At 38.4% G+C, this 23,547-nt stretch overlaps 1 protein-coding gene across 2 annotated transcripts in view; it reads right to left on the bottom strand.

Annotated features, from left to right (window-relative positions):
* Positions 1-7,121: 7,121 nt before the first annotated feature.
* Positions 7,122-23,547, bottom strand: part of LOC122749945 (norrin cystine knot growth factor NDP) — a 57,498-nt gene continuing 41,072 nt past the window's right edge. For both annotated transcript variants that reach the window (XM_043996555.1, XM_043996556.1), the window contains exon 3: positions 7,122-9,119. In XM_043996555.1, the coding sequence (XP_043852490.1) occupies positions 8,892-9,119 (228 nt within the window). In that variant the 3' untranslated portion in view covers positions 7,122-8,891. The remainder of the gene's footprint in view (positions 9,120-23,547) is intronic.

Here is a 23,547-nt window from a genome sequence, read left to right as displayed (position 1 = left end):
CAATCTCAAGAGGAAAACAGGTATAGGAACAGTGGTGGCACTAGTGAGGTATTTTGGTATGGAAAGTTGTAGGGAGCCATAGGTAAGTAAAGTGACACCCCCTTTGCATAAAAAATGTCATTATTGATTTGATTATAGTTCTAGAACTGAAGAGTAAGGTAACAGGGTTGATGGGTATGCATGCACAAGGAGTTTTCCTTCTAGATTCCTCTAATGACCAGCCTTGACTGCTGCCTTTTCTTCTCAAAATATCTTGCTTTTTCATCTATGCTTGGATGCTGCTAGAGCAACCACTGGCTGCATTTTTTATCAAGATAAGAAGCCTGAATATAACTTCAGCAGAAGAATCTCTGCGTTTCTTTTACAGTTGGGATATGTGATTTCTCTCTTTACTGGAACAAAAACAAAACTATTTAATTTGAGATGAATAATCTGCCTAGAAATGTTTATTCAGCATGTGTTTCACAAACCTCTGAGCTGGAGACAGTCTCAGGGTAGATAACAAAAGGAAGGGCTTTTATCCACTCACCAGCAACAACAAAGATGCCTGTCCATCTGTTATTTGAGGATTTTGCTAATAGGGAAGAGAATGAAAGAGGAAGATGGCACCAGATGAAAAGGAGGCATGTTTGCAAATTTAAGGTGGAATACACCAACTTTAAAAAATAGTTTCCTCAAACAAATGCTTGCCTTATGTGGAGCTCAGTTTGATAAAGCACTGTCACATCTCACTTATTTTATGATCCAGAAAAAAAACAATCCATTTCCCTTTGATGGTGCTCCTATTTCAAATCATTAATATTAGAGGAAGCTGGGTGGGACAGTGGATAGAGCACTGGGACTGAAGTTTGGAAGACCTGAGTTCAAATCTGGTCTCACTAGCTGTCTGACACTGGGCATGTTACTTAACATCTGTCTCAGTTAACTGTGAAATGGAGATAATAACAGTACCTACCTTGCAGGGCTGTTGTGAGTATCAAATTGGATAATATTTGTAAAGGGTTTAGCAGAGTGCCAATTATATAGGTGCTACATAGTTGCTTATTCTCTTTCCCAAATATGAAAAAGCTCTTGAAAAAAGAGAGAAGTGTGGCATCTAGGTGGCACAGTGGATAAAGCACCAGCCCTGGATTCAGGAGGACCTGAGTTCAAATCAGGCCTCAGACACTTGACACTTACTAGCTGTGTGACCCTGGGAAAGTCACTTAACCCTCATTGCCCCACCAAATAAATAAATAAACAAACAAATAAGTGAGCAAACAAATAAATAAATAGATGAGTGGATAAATAAATAAATAAGTGAATGGATGAAAGAAGGAATAAACAAACAAATGAATTAATGAATAAGTGGATAAATAAATAAATAATAGATAGATGAATGAATAAATACATAAACAAATAAATTAATGAAGGAATGAATAAATAAACAAGCGAATGAAGAAAAATAAATAAATGAACAAATGAATGGATAAATGAATAAATGGATTAATGAATAAATGAACAAATGAATAAAAGAAAAAAAAGAAAAAAGAGAGAAGCTATCAGGAGGAAAAGGGAGAAAGGGTTCTATAGATTGGTTGAATCAATTGAAGAAATAAAATTAAACCTTTCAGATAAATTTATGACTCATCTTAAGCACCAGAAATAGAATACACACGTGAGAAGCAATGGGGTACAGTGGAAAGAGGCCTGGATTTAGAGTAAGAGGAACTGGATTCAAATGCTGGTTCTATTACTGACTAATTTTGTGACTTTGGGTGTAATTTTACTTCTCTGAGATTCCGTTTACTTATCTGTAAAAGGAGAGGAGTGGACTTAATTACTTCTAAGGTTTCTTCCAGCTCTAAATATATGATCCTATATATGCTCAGAGACATGATGTAAGCAAGAAGAGTGTGGCCTTAGATTCAAAAGCCTAGCTCTGCCACTTTATTTGCTGTTACTTTTCTTCAGGAATGTTTGACTCCGTAATCCCTTTTGGGGTTTTTTTGACAAAGATACAGGAGTGGTTCACCATTTCCTTCTTCGGTTCATTCTACAGACGAGGAAACAGGCAAACAGGGTGAAGTGACTTGCCCAGTATCCCACAGTTAGTAAGGGTCCAAGGTTAGATTTGAACCTAGGAAGCTGAGGCTTCCTGACTCCAGGTCCAGTACTGTAGTCACTGAGCCACCTAGCTGTCCTGCCATCATTTTACATCAAGCTTGGTGAGTCAGTCATCTCATCTGTAAAATTTTTTGCAGTATGTACCTTATGCAATGTTTGGGAGAAAAAGGCTTTGTATACCTTAAAGCACTCAATAGTATTTTTATATACACTCACGCATTTAGACAAATGTACATGATTATATGTATGGAGCGAGTTTCATAGATTGTTAGAACTAAAGAGAATCTAGCCCAACCCCTTAATTTTGTAGATAAATTAATCCACGCCCAGGGAAATTAAGAGACTCACTCAAGATCACATATTATATTAATGGCAGAGTCAGATGTAAAGACCCTAGACTCCTACCTATGTCTAGGATATAGTGTTCTCTCCACCATACTTTGAACTGAAACTATCTATTCCTCATAATATCATGTTGGTCACTAGTACGTTAAGCTCTTTAAGTTGGAAGTCAATTGATTGGAAATTTATCTAGTATCTTCCTAGGAATCAATTGTATGCTCTAGCTGACCTCTCATTTGCAGAGACCCCCCCCCCCCAGCCATTTCTAAAAATATGGATATTTTTGCTCATTCTTGGGAGATTTTTGTTTCTCCATGAATTTTTGAAAAATCCTATTTAGTTTCTGAATTACTCTAATTAGTTTTTACATGCTTTGACACATCCTACTAATGCAATCAGTTAAATGACACCTGTTCTCTGGGAGGTCACTCGAACACTAATCTTTCCTTATTTTAGACTTCCTACTTTATTATTCCATTGGTGTCACAGGGGAAGTGTTCATGCTTGGGCAACATGCTATTGTTCAAATATATTCTATACTAAATATATACTAATAAAAATATGAAATATATTTTATTTTATTGCTGTTATTGTTGTTGGGAACCAAGTGGCCTCAATTCCTGTCTGACAGGTTTTGAATTTAAAATTAATCATGAGTCATCAGCATAAGGGACTTGCTTACATAGCTTGTCCCCATATGGCCAGGAGTGTGCACATTTCAGAGGTTTGGAGGAGGTTTATGGAAGGTGTGACTTGGAGTAATTGGATAACACTCAGAGAAGAATACTCTGGATCAGTAAAATAGTGAATTAATTTCTCAGACAAAGCTGAAACCTAAAGGTCCTATTGCTTTAATAATTTCAAATTAAGCTTGATATTGAGTATGAAGCAAGGGTGTAGGGGGTTAAACAAAGGACCTAATAGGTCCCTCCTACAAAGGTAAATTAATGTGGAAGGAACAAGACAAATATTATGCTATGTACTACTTACTCACTTTGATTTATTGAATAGCATGGTAATATTATCATGAAGAGAACTGAATTATTTTATCAGAGGAATATAGCAGGATATCTCAATAATACGAAAATCTGCTTAAAATGTAGCTATGTATGTGAAAGAATCATGCTTATATATTATAATATTTTATAACCTATTGATCTATAGTATTATGATAATATAATATCTTCCAATATATTATGCTCATATATTTTCATCTATTTAAGATGGCTAGGTAATGATGTAGAATCAAAAGCCAAGATGTTGTATGTTGAAATAAAAATCAAAAGCATAGGTTTGGGTGTCAGGTGGGAAACTCAGAAATCGGAAGAAGTTAATCTCTTCAACAACAGTAAAGGTATTTCTTTACTTTCTTCTCCAAAGGAAGTTGCCACATAAAAGTTTTCTTCATCTGAATTAGATAATCTCTAAGGTTGGATTAGATCTGAAAGGTATCATTTTATTGTCATGTGACATGTTTTCCAGGTCCTTCTTCCAATAGTTACCAAGAAAGTCTAATATGTAATTTGTAATAAATAAATAAATAAACAAACAAACAAACAAACAAATAAATAAATAAATAAAAAGATTGCCCAGAAATATCATAGATTTATAATTGGAGACTCTTTGTTGTGGAATAGACTTCATTTCCTTCTACTTCCTCATTTTAGAGAGGTTAAAAAAAAACACATTCTGAGAGTTTAGCGGACTTTCCTAACTTCGCATAGGTAATCCATGGTAGAGCTAGCAGAAGAACCTGGGTATCCTGTCTTACCAATAGGAAAAGATGTACTCTTCCTAGTGGATTGAACAGAATATTATGTAAACAATTTAGTGTTATGTCTTAATGAACAAGTAGAGTTCCATTTATAAACCATTGTAAGGAAGGAATTTGCCTAGCTAACTTTATCATAAATAATAATGGCTCACACTTACATAGTACTTTATGATATATATTTTGTATACTTTAAAGTATATACTATACTTTATATAAAAATACATATATATACAAAACTCTACTCTCCATAACTCTTTGAGAGAGATAGTAAAAGTATTATTATCCTCATTTTATAGATAGAGAAATTAAGGCTCATAGCAGTCCAATGGTTTACCTAAGATCAAACAAGGAATAAGTAGTAAAACAGAGATTTGAATCCAGGAATTCTTGGTATAAATTTAGTGTGCTTTCCACTGCTTTCCCTAAAATGTACAATGGTAAAGACATTGATGACTTTTGTATAAAAATCATGGTGAGTGGGACAGCTAGGTGGCACAGTGGATAGAGCACTGGCCCTTGAGTCAGGAGTACCTGAGTTCAAATCCAGCCTCAGACACTTAACACTTAGCTGTGTGACCCTGGGCAAGTCACTTAACCCCAATTGCCTCAATCAAAAACAATCATGGTGAGCATTTAACTCATAAGCATAGCTTGGGCCCATCCAGCACAGTGACCTGGATTTCCCACCTGGATGCTCTCCTGGACTCCAGTAACTCATCTCCCTTCAAGATTGCATCAGTTCCGAAAACTGGCATCTCCTCAGTACCCCCTTCCCTTGGGCTTCCTCTCTCTCTCTCTCTCTCTCTGTGATGGGAGAGGGTAGAGGGTGGACCCTGGAGAGCTCCTCACAGATCCTCTATTTAATAAAGGGGCAAAGGGAAGCCTTCTCCTAATTTCCCATCTGTCTGTAGAACATCATGATTGGCACCATGTACCCTTCTTCTCCTCCTAGTTCTCCTTTCAGCTTCTTTTTATGTGTTGTCTTCCTCCTGTTAAATCGTGAGCTCCAGGAGGGCAGGAATTGTCTTTTGACTTTCATTGTGTCTCCAGAACTTACTTAGCACGGTGCCTGATTCACAGTAGGAGTTTAACAAATGCTTATTGGCTATTTATGTCTTACCTGGTGTATGGCTCCTTCAGAAGTATCCTGATTAATAGATTAGAAAAGGCAATGGTTCCATGCTTATTAATGCTTCCTACAACTATTTTCAAAGTACCTTATGATTGATTCAGCTCAAATTAACCAATCTGGTGTTAGGATTCCTTATAGAACTGAAGTCATCCTTTCAGATGGCATGGGAGTTTCTTTCTCAAGGGTACTTTTGTATGTCATTAAAATGGTACCAAATCCTTTTTCAATCTCTTCTTCTATCTATAGTTTATTCCTCAGTTTCTCATTTGAAACGTCTTTCCTGTCCATCTCTCCTGCTCATAGGATGTTCTAGTCAATACTACTAAAACACCATAGTCACAGCTCCCACCAGATCATACTCTGGGACCTGCCCAAGGGGAAAAGTATATTCTCTTTGTTGATTTACAACTAGAAAATGTTAAAGTTCAAAATACAATCATTCCCTTTTGTATATGTGATATCAGCATGTGACACCTGTATGTGAAAGACATGTCTGCATATAGGATATAACACACTTTGGAATTTCATTGACAATTCATTTGAAAGGCTCAAGAGGAGTTGGGGTTCGTACTAGTCATTTTGTGTATGGTTACTTCTGGTAGTACTGAGCAATATCACTGGATCCTCTTCTGAGGACCACTAGCTTTTTTGTGTTATAACTTTCCTAGTGGCTCTTCGGTTATTTCTTGAGATATACATATCCTTGAATGGATAGTAATTAAAAGGCAGCATAGTATACTGTTGAGAAACATTGCTAATAGTATCCTGCAGTTGGAGTTAGGAAGACCTGGTTCCAAATTCTGCCCAAGATACCATTAATTGTGTGACTGAGACCCTTCACTTCTCTCACATTTAGTTTGTTCCTCTGTCAAAGAAGGATAATAATAGTACCTGTCTCAAAGAGTTGTTGTGAAGATCAAAGGAAATGTATGTAAAGTGCTTTGTGAAGATATTCAGTTATTATTGTTACTGTTATTACTTATAATGGTGAGACTATTGGTATCAATGCCAGGAAACCAATATTCTAATCTTTGGTCTGACACCAGGTCTGTAAATGGGGGAGAGCTTCTGCACTACCTGACTCAAAAGACTATCTTGAAGAAAGCGCTTTGTAAAGTCTAAAGGCTCTCAAGAGTATGAGCTATAGTGAACTGAAAGAACTTCAGTTCTATTCCTGAATATCCCAGGACCCTTCCATTTTGAAAACTATCCTCAGTTGCTTTCATTCCTAGTCCCTGAAACAAAACTTTGAAAGCCTATTCAACCCCCATCCCTCATAAAAAATCACCAAAAAAAATTAATCTCAGAAATAACTCTGTTATGTGTCCTAGCACACTCATTTTCCCTTTCTTCATGGACTCAAAAATGCTTCCTGGGATGATTGCCCAGTATCTACACTAATTAAGTAAGTGCATTCAATGTTATGGTGCATATAATGACAGGACATTGAGTGGGAGAGGAAACACTTTTATGGTAGGAAAGTTGAGGAATATTTGAATGGTAGGGTCTTTATTGGTTTTTATATGGACATCTGGAGTGAAGGGTGGCACTGGGCTAGAGGATTATTATTGGGAAGGGGAGATTAGTTTGTTTTATGTAGAGACTTCTGAGGGTGGATTTGTGCTGCTGTGTGAAGCCTGTAGGGCTATTTTGGAAAGGGCGGGGGGGGGGGGGGCTTCTTTTTTCTCTGCTTCCCTTCCTCATTCTTCTTGGCTGCCCCAGCCAGTCAGTTTTTCTAGAAAGGGTTCTTAACTTGGGATCCACGGACCAGCCAAGGCATCCACAGAGAGATGTCAGAAACTCTGTGAACTTGAATGGGGGAAAAAAATCTTTATTTTCACCTTTACTTCAGTGCTTTGTAATCCTCTGTATTTATTTTATGCACTTAAAAACATCCCATGATGCAAAAAAAGGTTAAGAACTCCTGAAATTGGCAGATGAACTAGAATGGCTCCTTAAGAAAGTCAGGGTTTTCCTATATCTTGAAATGAAAGACTTTTGCGGGGGGAGGGGTCAGAAGGAATGGTGATGGCTTCATTTTAGGGCTTATAGCCCTCAAGGAATGCCTTCTGGTCTATTTGTTGTGTTGATTTTGCAGGGGAAGCAAATAGTGTTTTATTTTAACCTTTTCAATGGTGTCATTTTAATTATTAAATTAGTAAAGTATTTTAAAGTAGATTTTATGGTCCACCAAGGACTTATTGCATTTTAAACCTCAAACTTGAATGATAGGCTAAATCTATAGTTTGGGGAAGGAAACCATTGTGGGAGATAGTGCTAGATAGAACACTACATGGCTAGTCAGCTGACCTGGGTTCAAATCCTGATTTAGCATCTTGGGAGCTCAGCTTCTTGATCTGTAAAATGAGGAGTTTAGACAAGATTAAATATCAAAAGGGTTTTTTCCAGTTATCAATCCTAAGAAAGTTTATTTTTTCCTTAGAATCAAGGATTTCTGATTCATCAGACCTGATAGCAGCTCCAATTGGCTGTAATAATTGCTTCAAGGACCAAAGGCATCTGTGGGTCAAGTGTTCAAAAGGCGAAATAATAGCTGTTAGGCTGCCAATTTTGCACCTGGTAGAGACACACTAAGTCTCATATAGACAAAGGGGAGATTAGAAGAACATACAAATATAGCTGCTTAAGCCATAGTGCATATACATATTAGTTGATATCTGAAGTCACAGGATTTGTATACATGAATATAACTATTCCACATGCATCGGTATAGGTCTTTGAAATTCTGCCCTTACACTCATTTGACTGACAACAGTCATAATTTATTTAAGATGTTCTATAGGTAAATGCCCTCATATATATTGTTGTGTTTGCCCTAAGCTGTTCCTAAATGAGCTGGGTAGTTGTCAGGGTCTTAACATTCCAGCATCCCAAAAGAGAGCCTGAGGTTTCCTGTTAGTTATTTTTAATGCCAGCTAAACTTGGTCAAGCATGTCCACATACTTGGTGTTTGGAATAGACAAGTGACAACTTTTAGCAGCAGCAGCAGCAATCATAATCAAGATCAATGTAACAAGGAGATGAAAGCTCAACAATATAAGAAGACTCCATAGACAAGGCTTGGGCCTCCTTCTGCCCAATGCCATTTCCTCTGTGGCATCTTCTGATGAGTGACAGCTTATCGCCTGCCTTCTTTTCCCCACTAGTGCTCAGGAGTGGAGAGTGTTCAAAGCAAAATGGAGAGAAGATGAATCTTATAAACTACTGAAAGAACTTGGTCCAAGGGGAGGTAGAGTGGGGGAGGGAGGAGGAAACTAGGAAGATACCAAAACAAAACCCCAGTATTTTCCTCTTTATGGACAAACTTGCAGAGTCTGTTAGTAGAACATGAATCATCCAGGTCAGAAAGTAAATGTTCTTCCTTGCCTCTCTCTATTCCCTTTCTATTCCCAATGTGTCAATTGGGAGAAGTTGTCCTGCTGGGTCTTGCAGCCATCTGTCCTTTGGGGCTCAAGAGCCACACAGCTGCAGCTGCGCTGCCAGCCAGCACTATAGTGTGCCAGCAGTGGGAAAGTCTTAGGAGCTGCATTCTTCGCAGTGGCAGGAGAGGATGTACCGGTAGGTGGCTGTGAGTCTCATTCCCCCAGAACACCGAAGCCTCAGAGCCTTCAGTTTGGAGGTCTGGGGCCGGCAGCAGTGACAGGTAGAGCGGAAGGGCTGCTTTAGGACCGTGCTGAAGGAGACAAGAGGCTCTGAGCGAGAGGGCTGACTGCAGTGCCCTTCGCACCTTGCCAACAGCACCATCTGAAAGAGAGAAAAGGAAATAGTCAACCTAGTTTTCCAAAATATCCATCTCTTTCTGTGTGATTACCAAGATAAAACAAAGAGCTGCAGAACACTTGCTGGTTGTGTAACCATGGGCTCACATCTCTGTCTGCCTCAGTTTCCTCAATCTGTATAACAAGCTAGAGAAAGAAATGGCAATCCACTCCAGTATCTTTGCCAAGAAAACCCCAAATAGTTTCAGGAAGAGTCAGACATGACTGAAAACAATTTTACCATAACAGTTTATTTCCCCAAAGAGATTATGCACTCTCTGTTTCACATCAGTGTTTCTAACCAGAAAGAAAAGTAGAGTACCTAGACAAAAGTAGAAGCATTTAACTCAGCACGACATTAAGGAACCACACCTGATGGTAATTAAAGAATTGATAGAGCCCATTAGAAAGTCAGTAGCTATTATATTTTATTTTAATTTTTTTTTACTAATGCCTTTTATTAAGGCATTATGGATCTCCTCTCAGTTCTCTACCTGGAGAACCAACCATCCCTTGTGACAAAAATTTAAAGCTGGGGTGTGGAGGGGAAGCCATTCAACAAAACCTAATAAACACATTGACTGTCTTGACAGCATAGGCAACATTTCATATTTATGGTCTCCCATTTCTAAAGTGAATGGAGGATGGCATTTTTACTCAACCCTTTTCCAGGTCAGTCTTAGTTATTATATTTGTACAGTGTTCAGTTTTATATTTTTGTTCCCTCAGTTTACATTGTTGTCATTCTGCATGTGGTTTTCCTGCTTCTGCTTACTTTACATTGTGTCAGTCCATCCAAGTCTTCTCATAGAATTCTCTATATTCACTTTCTCATAGTGTAACAAAATCTCTCTTGGTCCACATTTTGTATAGCCAGTCCCCTTTCATTGGGGTACCTACTTTGTTTTCAATGCCTTGTTACCACAATAAGTGATGGCATGGATATTTTGGTGTATATGGAATAAGTTCTTCCATTTGTTTTTGTTTGTTTTGTTTTGTTTTTCTTCTTGGGGTACATGCCTAGTACTGGCAACTCTGGGTTGAAGAAGATAGACAGTCCAAAAGAACAAGATTAGTCCTGGAAAGATTGGAAAAGGACGAAAAACATGCTTGTCTTAAAAATGGAAGGGTAGATGACCATTGTTGCATGCCATGTGTACTCTGTCAGGGAGTATAACAAGCATGGTGTCCTTGGCAGGAGCTCTCCAGCTGTAAGAAATTTAGAAGAAATGAGAGAGTGGGCTGGCTACCCACTTGAATCCACAGATGAAATAAATGTGGTAAATTGGTATAACTTGTTTTCAGACACATCTCTCATTCCTGGAGAATTCTCTCTCACCTCTGCTTCCTGGAATCCCTAACTATTCAAAGAATAACCCTGATCCTCACTTTTCTTCCTTTCCTACCCCCCCCAAATACTTTGTATAAATTTGAAATATAACTTTCTGTGAACTAATTCTTTCAGAGCAAGGGCCCTTTTTATTTTTGCCTCTGTATGCCTACCACCAAGCACAGTGACTGGTACATAGTAGGCACTTAATAAATGTTTGTCTAATGGAATTGAATCATCTCATTCAAACCCTTATTGTTTGCCTGATAGTTTGGTATCATTTTCCACCTGTCAATCAATAAACATTTATTAAGCACTTACTATGTGCCAGGCAGGCACTGGGCTAAGGCTGAAGATACAAAAAGAGGCAAAAGAAAGTCTCTGCCCTCAAGGAGATCATAATCAAATGGGGGAGACAAGAAAACAAATATGCACAAACATTATGTATATATATATATATATATGTGTGTGTGTGTGTGTGTGTATAGCATATATTTAGCACACATAGATAGCATACATATGTAGCATATATATGTATATATGCATATATCTGGATGATAAATAGTAAATAAATGAGAAAGGGAAGGAATAGAATTGAAAGGGTTTGGGAAAGACTTCCTGAAGAAGATGGAATTTTAGTTGGGACTTAAAGGAAGCCAGGGAATGACTTCTAGCTCTTTCATTTCCTTGATGGACCTCATATATCTGGTTCTAGAGCTTGCCTTATTCATCTTACAGTTTTGACCTCTGTGAGTTTCTCAGCTATGTACCACCCCCTCTTCCATGTCCTAAATCACAGAAATTTCAATTGGTATCATGTGCTTCACTTAGTCACAGCCCTTAATGACCCCTTTCAACTGTCCTCCCCTTTTTATATTTCCTCTGGTTAACAATACAACCATAGTAATTGCAGAACATTAACACCATTATCTGATGACAACACAATGAATCAAGTAATCACTTAGCAACCACATAAAAAAATAGATGATACTAGTATTCAACCCCAATAACTTTGTGAAGAACAAATAATGACAGAGCAATTTAATTTATTTCTCCTATATGGGAGTATGTCATAATAACAGTAATAATAAGATATGTAAATTATCTTTATTTTAATCAGGCTTATCACTTGGTTCTATCTTTATAAGCTAGGTAAATACCATGTTGGTTTTTCAAGCTCAGTGTTCCTCAGGCAGGCTGCCTCTTCCTTGGTTACATCTCTTTTTCCTGAGCAGTACCCACTTCCTTTTCTGGAATTGTCTGGGCTAGAAACTTCCATCCCCCAGACAGCCTTGATGATGGGTACCTACCTGCCTGTGAGGCAGAAAATCAATTAGACCTGAGCAAGGCCTCACCTGTGCCTACAAAATACCAAGTTTTCTGAGCATTGTTAAGCTGAGTGGATACGTGGAGTTATCATGGATGTAGAAGCCCTAACCATCAAACCCAGGAAGAGCAGAGAGATATTTTTGTAATAATGATTTTTATTTGTAGTAATGGATGGGGATTGGGAAGTGTTTGGCTCCTGGTACCCACTCTTGTGTAGGCAATATCACTCTCTTCTGACTCTTCCCTTCAGTATCCCTTGTCGTGTCTTTTCCCTTAGTCACAACTCTGTTCTCCTCACGTGGTGAGGACTTTTAAACAGCCACAGAGAGGACCCACAGAGAGGGAGGGGATTGCCCAAGACCAGCTTGGGGAAAGGGAATGTAAGAGAGAAGTAAAAATGGGAAAACAGTGCAAGAGGTCTTCACCTCCTAGTGACCAATCCTCTTTTCAAAATTGCTTCCTTGGGGTCAGGCTTTGCCTAAAGCCATTGGTTTAGAGTCATTGTTTTTCCCTATTTTTTTGGTAGGAGATGGAGGTGGGAGGATTTAATAACATTCAATTCAATCTATTTGGAGCCTTCAGTTGACACTCCAGAAATTTTTCAGAGAAGGGTTTCCTTTTCTGTGTACAGATGATCATAACTAAGTTTACTTTTCCTTTAAAATCCCAGATTATTTTCGGAACAAAAACATGGAAATAAAGATTCAAAAAGTGAATAGACTGGAAGATTAGAGTGACTAAAGTAGGGATGACACACCACTGAGTTCTTGGCAAACCAGGACAGCTACTCAGGCATTCTGTATGAGCTGCTGGTATTCCTCCATTGCTTAGCTATAGTGACTTCTGTCAGGTTAGTGGGGGTAGCAGCAGTTGCAACAGTACAGCAGTGAGCTTCCCTCCTCATTCTTTAGACTACAGTCACTCCTAAATTTGAAGTTGTTGACTAAGGAGATTGTGGCAGGAGCCCTTACCTCTACCTAGTCCAATAGCCATAGATTCTGGCTTCTTCTTCTTTTTTTTTTTTTTTTTTACTCTGGCTTCTTGATCAACCTGTAGCAAGCATCTCTCTCTCTCTCTCTCTCTCTCTCTCTCTCTCTCTCTCTCTCTCTCTCTCTCTCTCTCTCTCTCTCTCTCTCTCTCTCCCTCTCTCTTTCTCCCTGCTTTCCCCTTCCTCCTTCCCTGTTTTTTTTGTCTTTGTCTTTTCTTTTTTTTTTCCTGAAGTAGTCATCATCTCACACAAACTATCTTCTTGTCTTCCCTTCTCTCAGGGAGGATAGAAGCTCCATTCTTGGTCATAATACCATAATCTCTGAGTAGAAAAGCATGATTTCACACTGTTGTCATCATTCTCTGTGTGTATATAGACACATATATGTATGTGTATATGTATATATGCATATGTGTGTATATATATATATGTATATATTTTTCCTGGATCTGCTTACTGCAGTCTGTATCACTTCATAGTAGTCTTCTTACACATCTCTGAATTACTTATGGTACTTATTTCTTATAGTACAGTCATATTCCATTGTATTCATGTATCAATTTATTTATTCATTATATTCATGTACTACAACTTTAGTATATATGGAACCTTTCTTTCAATCTTTGACTTCCTTGGGGATATATGTCTAGCAGCAGGATTTCTGGCTCAAAGGCTATTACACTTTAGTCACTTAGTATAATTCCACATTGCTTACAAGAATTATTGGGAAAATTATCATCCCCATCAACAATATCAAGGGATAGTTTTCAATGAGTTAGGTGTGGGGGAGGGGGAATATAATGGTCCTTTTAACTTAAGATGAAATTCAACATGAACCATGACAAGGGAAAAACTAGGGTAAACAGAAGAAAAGTCAACCCTGGTTTTGCTTAGGTTCCTAAAGCAAAAGGCAGGAACTTACCTGGAGGAATATTTTTAGTTATTGTTAAAAGAGATGATGTGATTTTAAGGTATTTTAGAAAAGGGAAGCATGACCAGGAGATCCTGCATCTGCATCCCTGTATTGGGAAAGTGAGTAAGTCAAAGAAGATACAGACTAGAACAATGTGAAAAATGGGTGTCAATCAATCAATCAATATTTATCAAGTGCCTACTATGTGTCAGGCACTTTGCTAGAGCCCTGAACCTAAATATCAGAACCCTCATTAGAGTTACTTTGAGGATCCCACGATTTCATAGGTATGGACAATCCCTCTAAGGATGAAGATCTCAATCCCTTTAATAGACCATATAGGAGCCACTTTCTCCATGACCAGAGTAAACATGAATATCACAGGTGATACCTCAATTTGGTTGAAGAATGTGGTTCAACTTTGGGTCCATTAAAATACAAAAAACATTTATTAAGTGCCTATTATGTTCTAGGGCAGTTAGGTAGCACATGGATAGAGTGCAGGGCCTCGAGTCAGGAAGACCTGAGATCAAATCAAGCTTCAGATGCTTATAGCTGTGTGACCTTGGGTGAGTCACTTAACCCTGTTTATCTCAGTTTCCGCATCTGTAAAATGAGTTGGAAAAGGAAATGGCAACCCATTCTAGGATCTTTGCCAAGAAAACCCCGAAAAGGGTCACAAAAAGTCAGACATGACTGAAAACAACTGAACAACAACAATAATTCCACCATGTTCTAGGTACTAGAGACCCTGTTTGAAGATTTGATGATATTGAAAATTTATGACTAAGAGAAATGAATAAATTCCTAAAGGGAAGAGTACTGTAATAGCAGGTTGTGGTCCAGTAAATCCTAGTTCTGCACATGAAGGGTAGTTTGAGAAAGTGTATTTAATTTGAAGAGGGCAGGAGAAGAGTGAACGGTAACAGTCTGTTTAGAATGTAACATAAAGTACATATAGGGAAGTCATGGGAAACCAGTTGTGGACAGATCGTGGAGGGTCTTGATTGCTAGGATAAAGAGTTTGTACTTTGGCCTGTTGTTAAAAATGCTGACGATGATAATGAACATTTATACATTGCTTTGAGATTTTCAATGTACTTCATATATATATTAACTCATATGATCCTCACAACAACCCTGTGAGGTCAGTGCTATTATTATCCTCATTTGACAGATGAGGAAACTGAGGCACAGAGAGGTTAAATGACTTACCCAGCATCACACTGTTAGTAGCTGAGGCAGGATTTGAACTTATGTTCAAATGTACCTGAACTTATGTATCTGAACTCCGAGAGCCATGTTCTATCCACTGAACCTCCTATTTGCCTTGTAAAAAAATGTATGGTTGAAAAATGTAATGTTGTTATGAGGATCAAATGAGATAATATTTGTAATAATAATAATAGGTAACATTTATATAGTGCCTACCAGATGCCAGACACTGTGCTAAGCACTTTATAATTATTATCTCATTTGTTCTTCACAATAACCCTGGGAGGTAGGTGCTATTATTATCCTTATTTAAATGTCCTGCCCAGGGAAACACAGCTAATAAGCACCTGAAGCTGAATTTGAACTCAGATCTTCCTGACTCCAGGCCTGGCACTCTACCAACTGTATCACCTACCTGTACTTAGCACAGTACCTGGCACCTAGTTGGTGCTATAGAAATGCTAGCTATTCATCACACCACCACCATCACCATCATCATTAAATTTCATTGACAGGAGAATAAATCCATTCTGCTGTTTTCCACCTGTCCTTTCCAAAGACCTATCATTAAGTTAGCTTGTGGCTTCTGTGGTCATGAGCATTTTACTTCTCCTTGTTAGAAAAAGAAATGAACATAACTCGATAAATTTTTAGTAGGTCACAAAGGTCATGCACTAATGTCTTCATCCAAACAGCTATACTCTCCGTTCCTTGAGGCTGGTCACAATCTTTCCTTTTCTTTCAAATTCTTTGTCTTTATGTAAATGGAGTTGGGGGCCAAGGTAAGACAGTGTACCTGACAAACTATCTGCCAACCAGCTTGAATGCATCTACTGAATTTCCCTTGAACATGATGATTTGGAAAAATATTTTATTTTGGGGAAACCAACTGAAGTTTTAAGATGCTTCTGCCCACCTCTCTAATACATTTGTCAGTCAGTTCCTGGACTAAACATGTTTGCATTTTTTCCAGGTACAGCATGTATGCAATCCTAACTGTATAAAATAATAAAACTTCATCAGTTCAGACTAATTGAAAGAAGGCTGGCCAGAATTAATGAAAATCCTGAATTACCAAATATCTTAAAAATAAAAATGATTCTGTAACTTCGAAGAGTAGCAATACAGAAATGCACAGCAGTGTTAAAAGTAGACATTCTGATACTCCTGCTTGAATGACTAGATAGGAATCACCTACAAGTAACAGTATAATTTACATAAAAGTATTACTTCTACCAATGTGCCTAGGAAGCAAGGTTTGAGAATGATTTGCTCTTTTTGAGAATTTAAAACATTTCCTCACTGTCTCATTTTTAAATTATCTTTTTTTTTTGCTATTTATACAGAGCGGAGAAGGTCCTACCCATTGATGTATGGAATGGACAGTGGGTATTTGAGCACTATATAAGCAGAACATTAACTCAGGCAGACTCTACCATACAGAATAGACTAAGGCTGCTTTCTTAGGACCAACTTAACCAAGCATAGAAAGGTTTATCAATAATAAATTGGCTATTTGGTGATGAATTATTCAATAATGGCAACCTATGAGAAAAGTTAAAATGCAAAATGCCCCTCCATCCTATGTTGCCCTTTTCAATTTCTTCAGTGATGGTGGCAGAGTTGCAGAAAAGTAGGATGGATAATAATGGAAATAATACTTTTCTATACCTCATATAAACATAAATGTATTCATTGATACCCTAAATGTAAAATATTTAGCCAGCAACCAATCAGTAGGAATAAAACTATAGGAACTCGATCAAATAAAAAGGTATTTTTTATTAAATATCTACTATGTGCTAGGCACTGTTCTAGGCACTGGGGATAAAAAGAAAAAAAAGTAATCCCTGCCTTCAAAAAGTTTATATTTTTAACATAAATAACATGTATATATGGTTCAGGTCTTACCATGGTACACCCCCCTACACACACACACACACACACACACACACACACAATTCCAGTGGCTCTCTATAATCAACTATAATCCACAGGATCATCTATAAAAATCCTTTTTGACATTCAAATCCCTTCATAACCTGCTTCCCCTCCCCTACTTCCCCACTCATCTTTCCAGTCTATCTCTTAATCTCTTTTTACTCTTAGACCCAGTCACATGAGCCTCCTTGCTCTTCCTTAAAGAAGATACTCCATCTCTTAACTCTGGGTGTTTTCCATGACTGTCTCCAAGCCTGAAATGGTCTCCCTCCTTACCTCCACTTGCTGGCTTCAAGCACCAGCTAAAATTCTACTATCTACAGGAAGCCTTTCCTAACCCACTTTATTTGGAGCTTTCCCTCTATTGATAATTATTGATGATTTCCTATTTATTGGTTATTATTATCTCCTATTTATCCTATGTATAACTTGTTTGTACGTGGCTGTTTGCACATTGGCTCCCCCTTTAGATTGTGAGGTCCTTGAGGGCAGGGACTGCTTTTAGCTTTTCTTTGTATCCCCAGTGCTTGGCACCATGCCTGGTACATAGTAGGTGCTTGATAAGTGCTTATTAACTGAGTGACTCCCAAGGTATAACTAAATGCAAAATATATGCAAAATAAATACAATTACGTTTCAGGGTGACCAGGGGCACTGGAGCCTAGCTTCTTAAATTGTGGCTTGCCGTATAACTGAATGTGGGGGTTAAAAAATTTTGGCAGTAAATGTTTGATTTGTATACTTATTTTTTATACCTATATACCTGGGGTCACATAAAAATTTCTCAGGAGAAAATGGGTCTCAAGTGGAAAAGTTTGAGAAGCCCTGCACTAGCAGATAGAAGAATAGAAAAGGTCTCTTGCAGGAGGTTGGCCCTAAAGTGAGTTTTGAAGGAAGCTGGTAGCTCTAAAAGGACAAATTCCAGGCATGGGAAGAACACAGAGATGGGGGATGGGATGTCATATATGAGGGAGTGGGTAAAGGGGAGGAATGGCTAAAGAATCTGTAAAAGTAAGTTTGCGGGGGCAGCTAGGTGGCGCAGTGGATAAAGCACCGGCTTTCAGGAGTATCTGAGTTCAAATCCGGCCTCGGACACTTGACACTTACTAGCTGTGTGACCCTGGGCAAGTCACTTAACCCCCATTGTCCCGCAAAACAAAAACAACAACAACAACAACAACAACAACAACAAAAAAGTAAGTTTGCATCAAATTGTGAAAAACTTTAAATGCCAAATAGAGGAATTTGCATTTGATCCTAGAGTGAATAGGGAGTCATCTGAACTGTCTGAGCTGGGCAACAGTATCAAAAGACATACCTTAGAAATGGCACTTTTGGAGGCAGCTAGGTGGTCAAGTGGATAAAGCACTGGTCTTGGATTCAGGAGGACCTGAGTTCAAATCTGGTCTCAGACACTTGACACTTACTAGCTGTATGACCCTGGGCAACTCACTTAACCTTCATTGTCCCACAAAAAAAACAAAAACAAAAACAAAAACAAACCAAAAAAGAAATGGCACTTTGGCAGTGGTATGGAGGATATATTAAAGAAGGAGAGACTTGAGGCAAGAAGATAAATAGGAGGCTGTCCAGGTGAGAGGTGACAAGGGATTAGTGCAGGATGGTAGACATGACCAATGAAGGCAAGGGCAAGAATGTGAGAAATGTTGTAGAGAGAGAATCAGTAATAGCAGCAGATAGCATTTATAATGTGTTGGAGGGTTTGCAAAGCACTTTTTATATGTTCTGAGGGCCTCAGAACATGCCCACATCACCCCATGTCGAGGCACCCCCTTCTGTGTTCTCCCAGGTGGATGGATGAAGGCGATTAAATTGTCTTCAATTGGTGGAACAGGCCTTGTCACTGAAAACTGTCAGACTGGGACAGTCTCTTTCCTGTCACATCCAGAGAGAGATCATACACAGTTCACCCATAACATGAGGACCATGAACTCAGCCCCAGGGAGGAGGAGATACCTTTCCTTTGGCCTTTTACCCCGGCTCTGAGAAATGGGCCTGAGGTCTCTGTTCTGTTTAATTTGTCCTTCTCAGTTTCATTTGTAGGTGGCAATCCCCACTAGACCTGGGAATTCCAAAGCTGGTGAACATGAAGCCCGGATTCAAGGCAGGATGCTATGTCCTGCCAGCCTAGAAGGAACACTTTGAGAAGTCAGGGTGGCTGGGGCTTGAGCCTGAAGGGGGTTTGGGGCTTAGAATTTGGGATTGTGTCCTACAGACACTGAGCTAAGCCATGAAACTATGTCCTTCCCCTCCCTACAAGCTAGAATAGTATAGATGGGACATTAAACCGTAGGTGTTGGGGATTAAATTTGTGTATTTGTTATACCTTTTGAATTAAATATTCCTTTGTGGAAGCTAGTCTGTGGTTAAATGGGACTAGAGTATAGGGTATCAACCCCTGCACATTAGTGAGACACCATCAGGGAGACACCATTAGTGGGGGCTGGTTCCATAGTCAGAGAGGGTAGACTCATCAAACTCCCTAAGGGGTACCTGAGAACTCTAGGGGAGAGGTGGAATGTAACCTATCTAGCTTTCATACAGTGAGGAGTTAGGTACTCAGTGTTGTTGTTCAGTCCTGTCTAACTCTTCAAGAACCCATCTGGAATTTTCTTGGCAAAGATACTGGAGTAGTTTTACATTTCCTTCTGCAGCTCATTCTACATATAAAGAACTTGAGGCAAACAGGATTAAGTGACTTGTCCAGGGTCACACAACTAATCAATGTCTGAGGCCAGATTTGAACTCAGGAAGATGAGTCTTCTTGACTTCAGGGCTGGCACTCTATCCACATACATTTTTTCACTTGTTCCCTACAAAACCCCTGAAATGTAGTCAATATTATTATCATGATTTTAGAGATAAGGAAACTGAACTGAGAAATTAAATTACTTGGCTGCGGCTAGAGAGCTAAATGTCTAAGGCAAGATTTGAACTCAGGCCTTCCTGTCTTTAAGTCTGGTCCTTTTTCCACTGTTCCAAAAATTCTTGATATACAGATGAATGAATAAGCTATTGGGTTTGGCCACTGGTGTGTGTGTCTGTGTGTGTGTGACTTAAAAGTAAGCAAGTATTTATTAAGTACTTAATATGTACCAGGAGTGAGCTGAGTGCTAGGAATAAAAATACAAGGAGATAGGAGGACATCCCTTGCTTTAAGGAGCTTGCATTCTGGCTAAAGACAATTCAATGGGGGAAGACAACAAATAAAGGAAAACTGAAAGGAGAGGAGTAACAACAAAGGGACATGATGGAGAAATTTCAGAGTACAGTCTGAAGAGGAAAGAGACATTGTTGACTGTGGTGCCCTCCTTAAATGGAAGTTCTGAGAGGAGCCATTCAATCATAAGGAGAAGCTTTAGGGGCAGAGGGTACTTTCAATGTGTTAATTACAGGAATGAATGAGGCTTCAAGATGAAGAGCTGTGGTATGTTAGAGAAGGTTCACTGGGTATCTCCGTCTATGTATCTATGTGTCTGTTTGTCTGCCTACCTGCCTGCTGCCAATCCACCTTTGTATTATCTCTCCTACCCTCTATTTACCTATTTATGTATCATCAATCTATCCACCTACCTCTATATTATCTATCCATCCATCTACCTACCTACATATTATCTCTTTAACCATCAAATTATCTACCTACATATTATCAATCTATCTTCCTACCGATGTATTATCTTATCTGTCTGTCTGTCTACTTGCCTGCCTACCTACCTATGTATGATTTCTCTAACCATCAAATTATCTATCTATCTATCTATCTATCTATCTATCTATCTATCTATCTATCTATCTTTCTATCTATCCATCATCTGTCTATCTATCTATCTATCTACTTTGAACAGGTACTAAAAATAGTCTGTGAGTTGGGTGAAGATTTGAAATTATAAGCTTATTTGAATGAATCCAAGCTTTTCTCTGAAGCAAATGTTCAACTTTTTTAAAGCTAACATTCTTCCAGTGATGTTATATTACTGTAAATTAATTGTGTGATATTCTATTGCCGGCTTCTGTGGGGAAAAAAGAAAGTCGTGGGAGAAGTAACAAGAAAAGAGGGAAGGGTCTGAGCTGAGTAAGAAAGAAAAGAAAATTATGCATATGTTCTGGAAGGATTTGGAGTGGTGAAGAAGGCCAGAGAATGAATCTGAGGAGGATATGTTTGGGAGAAATTGAGGAAAATTTGAAGTAGAATAATCTTCAGGTCTAGATTCTGCACATTTCTCTATGAGAGGTGTGAAAGGAGGAAAAGGTTCAGGAAGGATAAGGGAGAACTAAGGAGTGAAGAGATAAGGAGAATACTCAAAAAGGAAATGAAGTCGCTGACAAGCCAAAGTAAGCAAAAAGAAAGATACATGGAACAAATGGCAGATAATGCATATCTGTATTTTCTGGTGTTATTGAATAGCTGAAAATATTGGGAACCCTATAGTTTCTGAGGAATGGACAATGACTGGCACCCAGAGGAAAACAGATAAATGCATGGTGGGTACAAACAGACTTCCAAATATTACAAATGAGAGATTATGGAGAAGCAGAGGAAATAATCTTATCAAAGAAATGTCTGAATAAATTAGATGGGCCGGTCATGTGACAAGAACAAGAATGAACTGAGGTACAGCCTCTGCTCCATTGTGTCTTTGAAATGTCAAGAGAAATGAAAAAGCTCCCCTGAACACTGGGTGGAGCACTTGTGGTGAAATCATAACATGCCATGAAGAAGAATCACACAGGACGGACAGGCATGGATAGGTTGCAGTCTGTATTGTTGGATTGAATAACCACTTTGATAAGATCATATATTAATTTGCATACTTTAATTTGCATATCTACTCAGAGAATAACTTGCTAAACTTTAGCCTAGCCACTATACAAATGATTATAAACTACAAAGTAATGAAATATGAATTAATGAGGTTTTATTGTATTTCTCTTTTATAAATATATGCTATTCATCTAAATTTTTCTCTTGCCTCTACATTTCCTTTAATTTACCTCAGTCTGACATTTCTCTTTGCTATTTTAGCATTGGATTGATGCTTTTTCATAGAAAGAATGAAAGAAAGAAGAAAGGAAGGAAAGAGAGAGAGAGAGAGAGAGAGAGAGAGAGGAAAAACAGGAGATAAATGGGGGTACAGGGCACCAAAGTTTTGTGCTGACCAGAATATAGCAGAGAATCAAGGGTTTTGTTGATTTCAAATTTACCAAAACAAGTCAAGAATGTGGACCAGAGGAGTGGGGGGTCAATGACCTGATCTTTGCTTAGTTGTTCAGTTCCATTTTTATGCCTATTGGGAAGAATCTTAGGAGCAAAGTGTTCTTTGTAGCCCTAACTTCCACCCAGTTCCAGATTTGTTTTGGTTTATATGTTAGGACAGCTAGGTGGCACAGTTGGATAGAGTACTGGACCTGGAGTTTGGGAGACTCATCTTCCTAAATTCAAATCTGTCCTTAGACACTTACTAGCTGGGTGATCCTGGGTAAGTCACTTAACCCTCTTTGTCTTAGTTTGCTCATCTGTAAATGAGCTGGAGAAGCAAATAGCAAACCAGTCCAGTATCTTCGCCAAGAAAACCCCAAATGGAGTCACAGAGCATTGGACACAACTGAACAAAAACAGCAAATTTCTTATCATTCTCAATCTGTAATTTAGGAGCACAAGTTTCCTACAAGAGGTTAAATGTAATTACAAGAATTTCTTACCCTAAGTAAGACAGTTTTCTGTGACTATGGACTTTGAATCAGCACCAGAAACAGGAAGTCAAAAGAAAACAGACATAATCTTTGCCTGGGATGCTATTGCCCTTGGCGAGGTATGGTGTTCTACTTTTGCCTAAAGAAGTGTTAGCCTGCATTTGCTTAGGGAGAGACTTTCTAGTTACTGTACTTTAGCAAAGAGGAGCTAAGGACCTAGCAGATGATCCTGAGGGATTGAAGCCTATAAGATTATAGCAAAGAGAAGCTACACAACCACCACAGCAGTGGATGTGCCCACCATAGACAATGTAAAAATGCCCATAAAAGAATGTGAATATTATACTAAGAACAGAGATGACATGCTCAGCTTAGTTGATAGGAATAAGCAGAGAGGAAAATGATGATGATACCACTGGATAACATCAACATCCCCGAAATATTTTGCATATGAGTTCACCTAGTCACCATATCCCACTATTTACATGACTTTTACAATGTGTGCCCCGAGTTACATAGATTACAGGCATGTATTCTGTCACACAAGATCTATGTTTACCTAAATTTACCTACCTATATCTATCTACCTATAATCTTTCAATCTAAATCAACCAATCTCTCCATCCACCCATCCATCCATCTATTTCTTCTCACCCTTTCTCCCAAAGGCCTCTTGATCAAGATCTTCCCCCTTACAAACTTTTCCATGAGGTTGAATCAAGGAGAACATGTAACAGACTAAGTCTTTATAAGAAGATGACATAATCCGTAATCACATCAATAGAGAAGCTTGAAGTGACACACACAGATATATAATAGGTATAAGTTGATATAGATAAACATACATATACACATATAATACATGTATGTTGTGTGCATACACATGTATGCACACATATTCATTCTGCATGTGTGCCATCCTTGGTCATATGTGTATGTGTGTTTTCTTCATGTATCTTCCCTTACATTCATGGAGGGATTTTTAA

Source organism: Dromiciops gliroides, chromosome 3, assembly GCF_019393635.1.
Source record: "Dromiciops gliroides isolate mDroGli1 chromosome 3, mDroGli1.pri, whole genome shotgun sequence".
Taxonomy (NCBI): domain Eukaryota; kingdom Metazoa; phylum Chordata; class Mammalia; order Microbiotheria; family Microbiotheriidae; genus Dromiciops; species Dromiciops gliroides.
The sequence above is the reverse complement of the archived record's forward strand: the minus strand, read 5'-3'. Positions and strand labels throughout refer to the sequence as shown.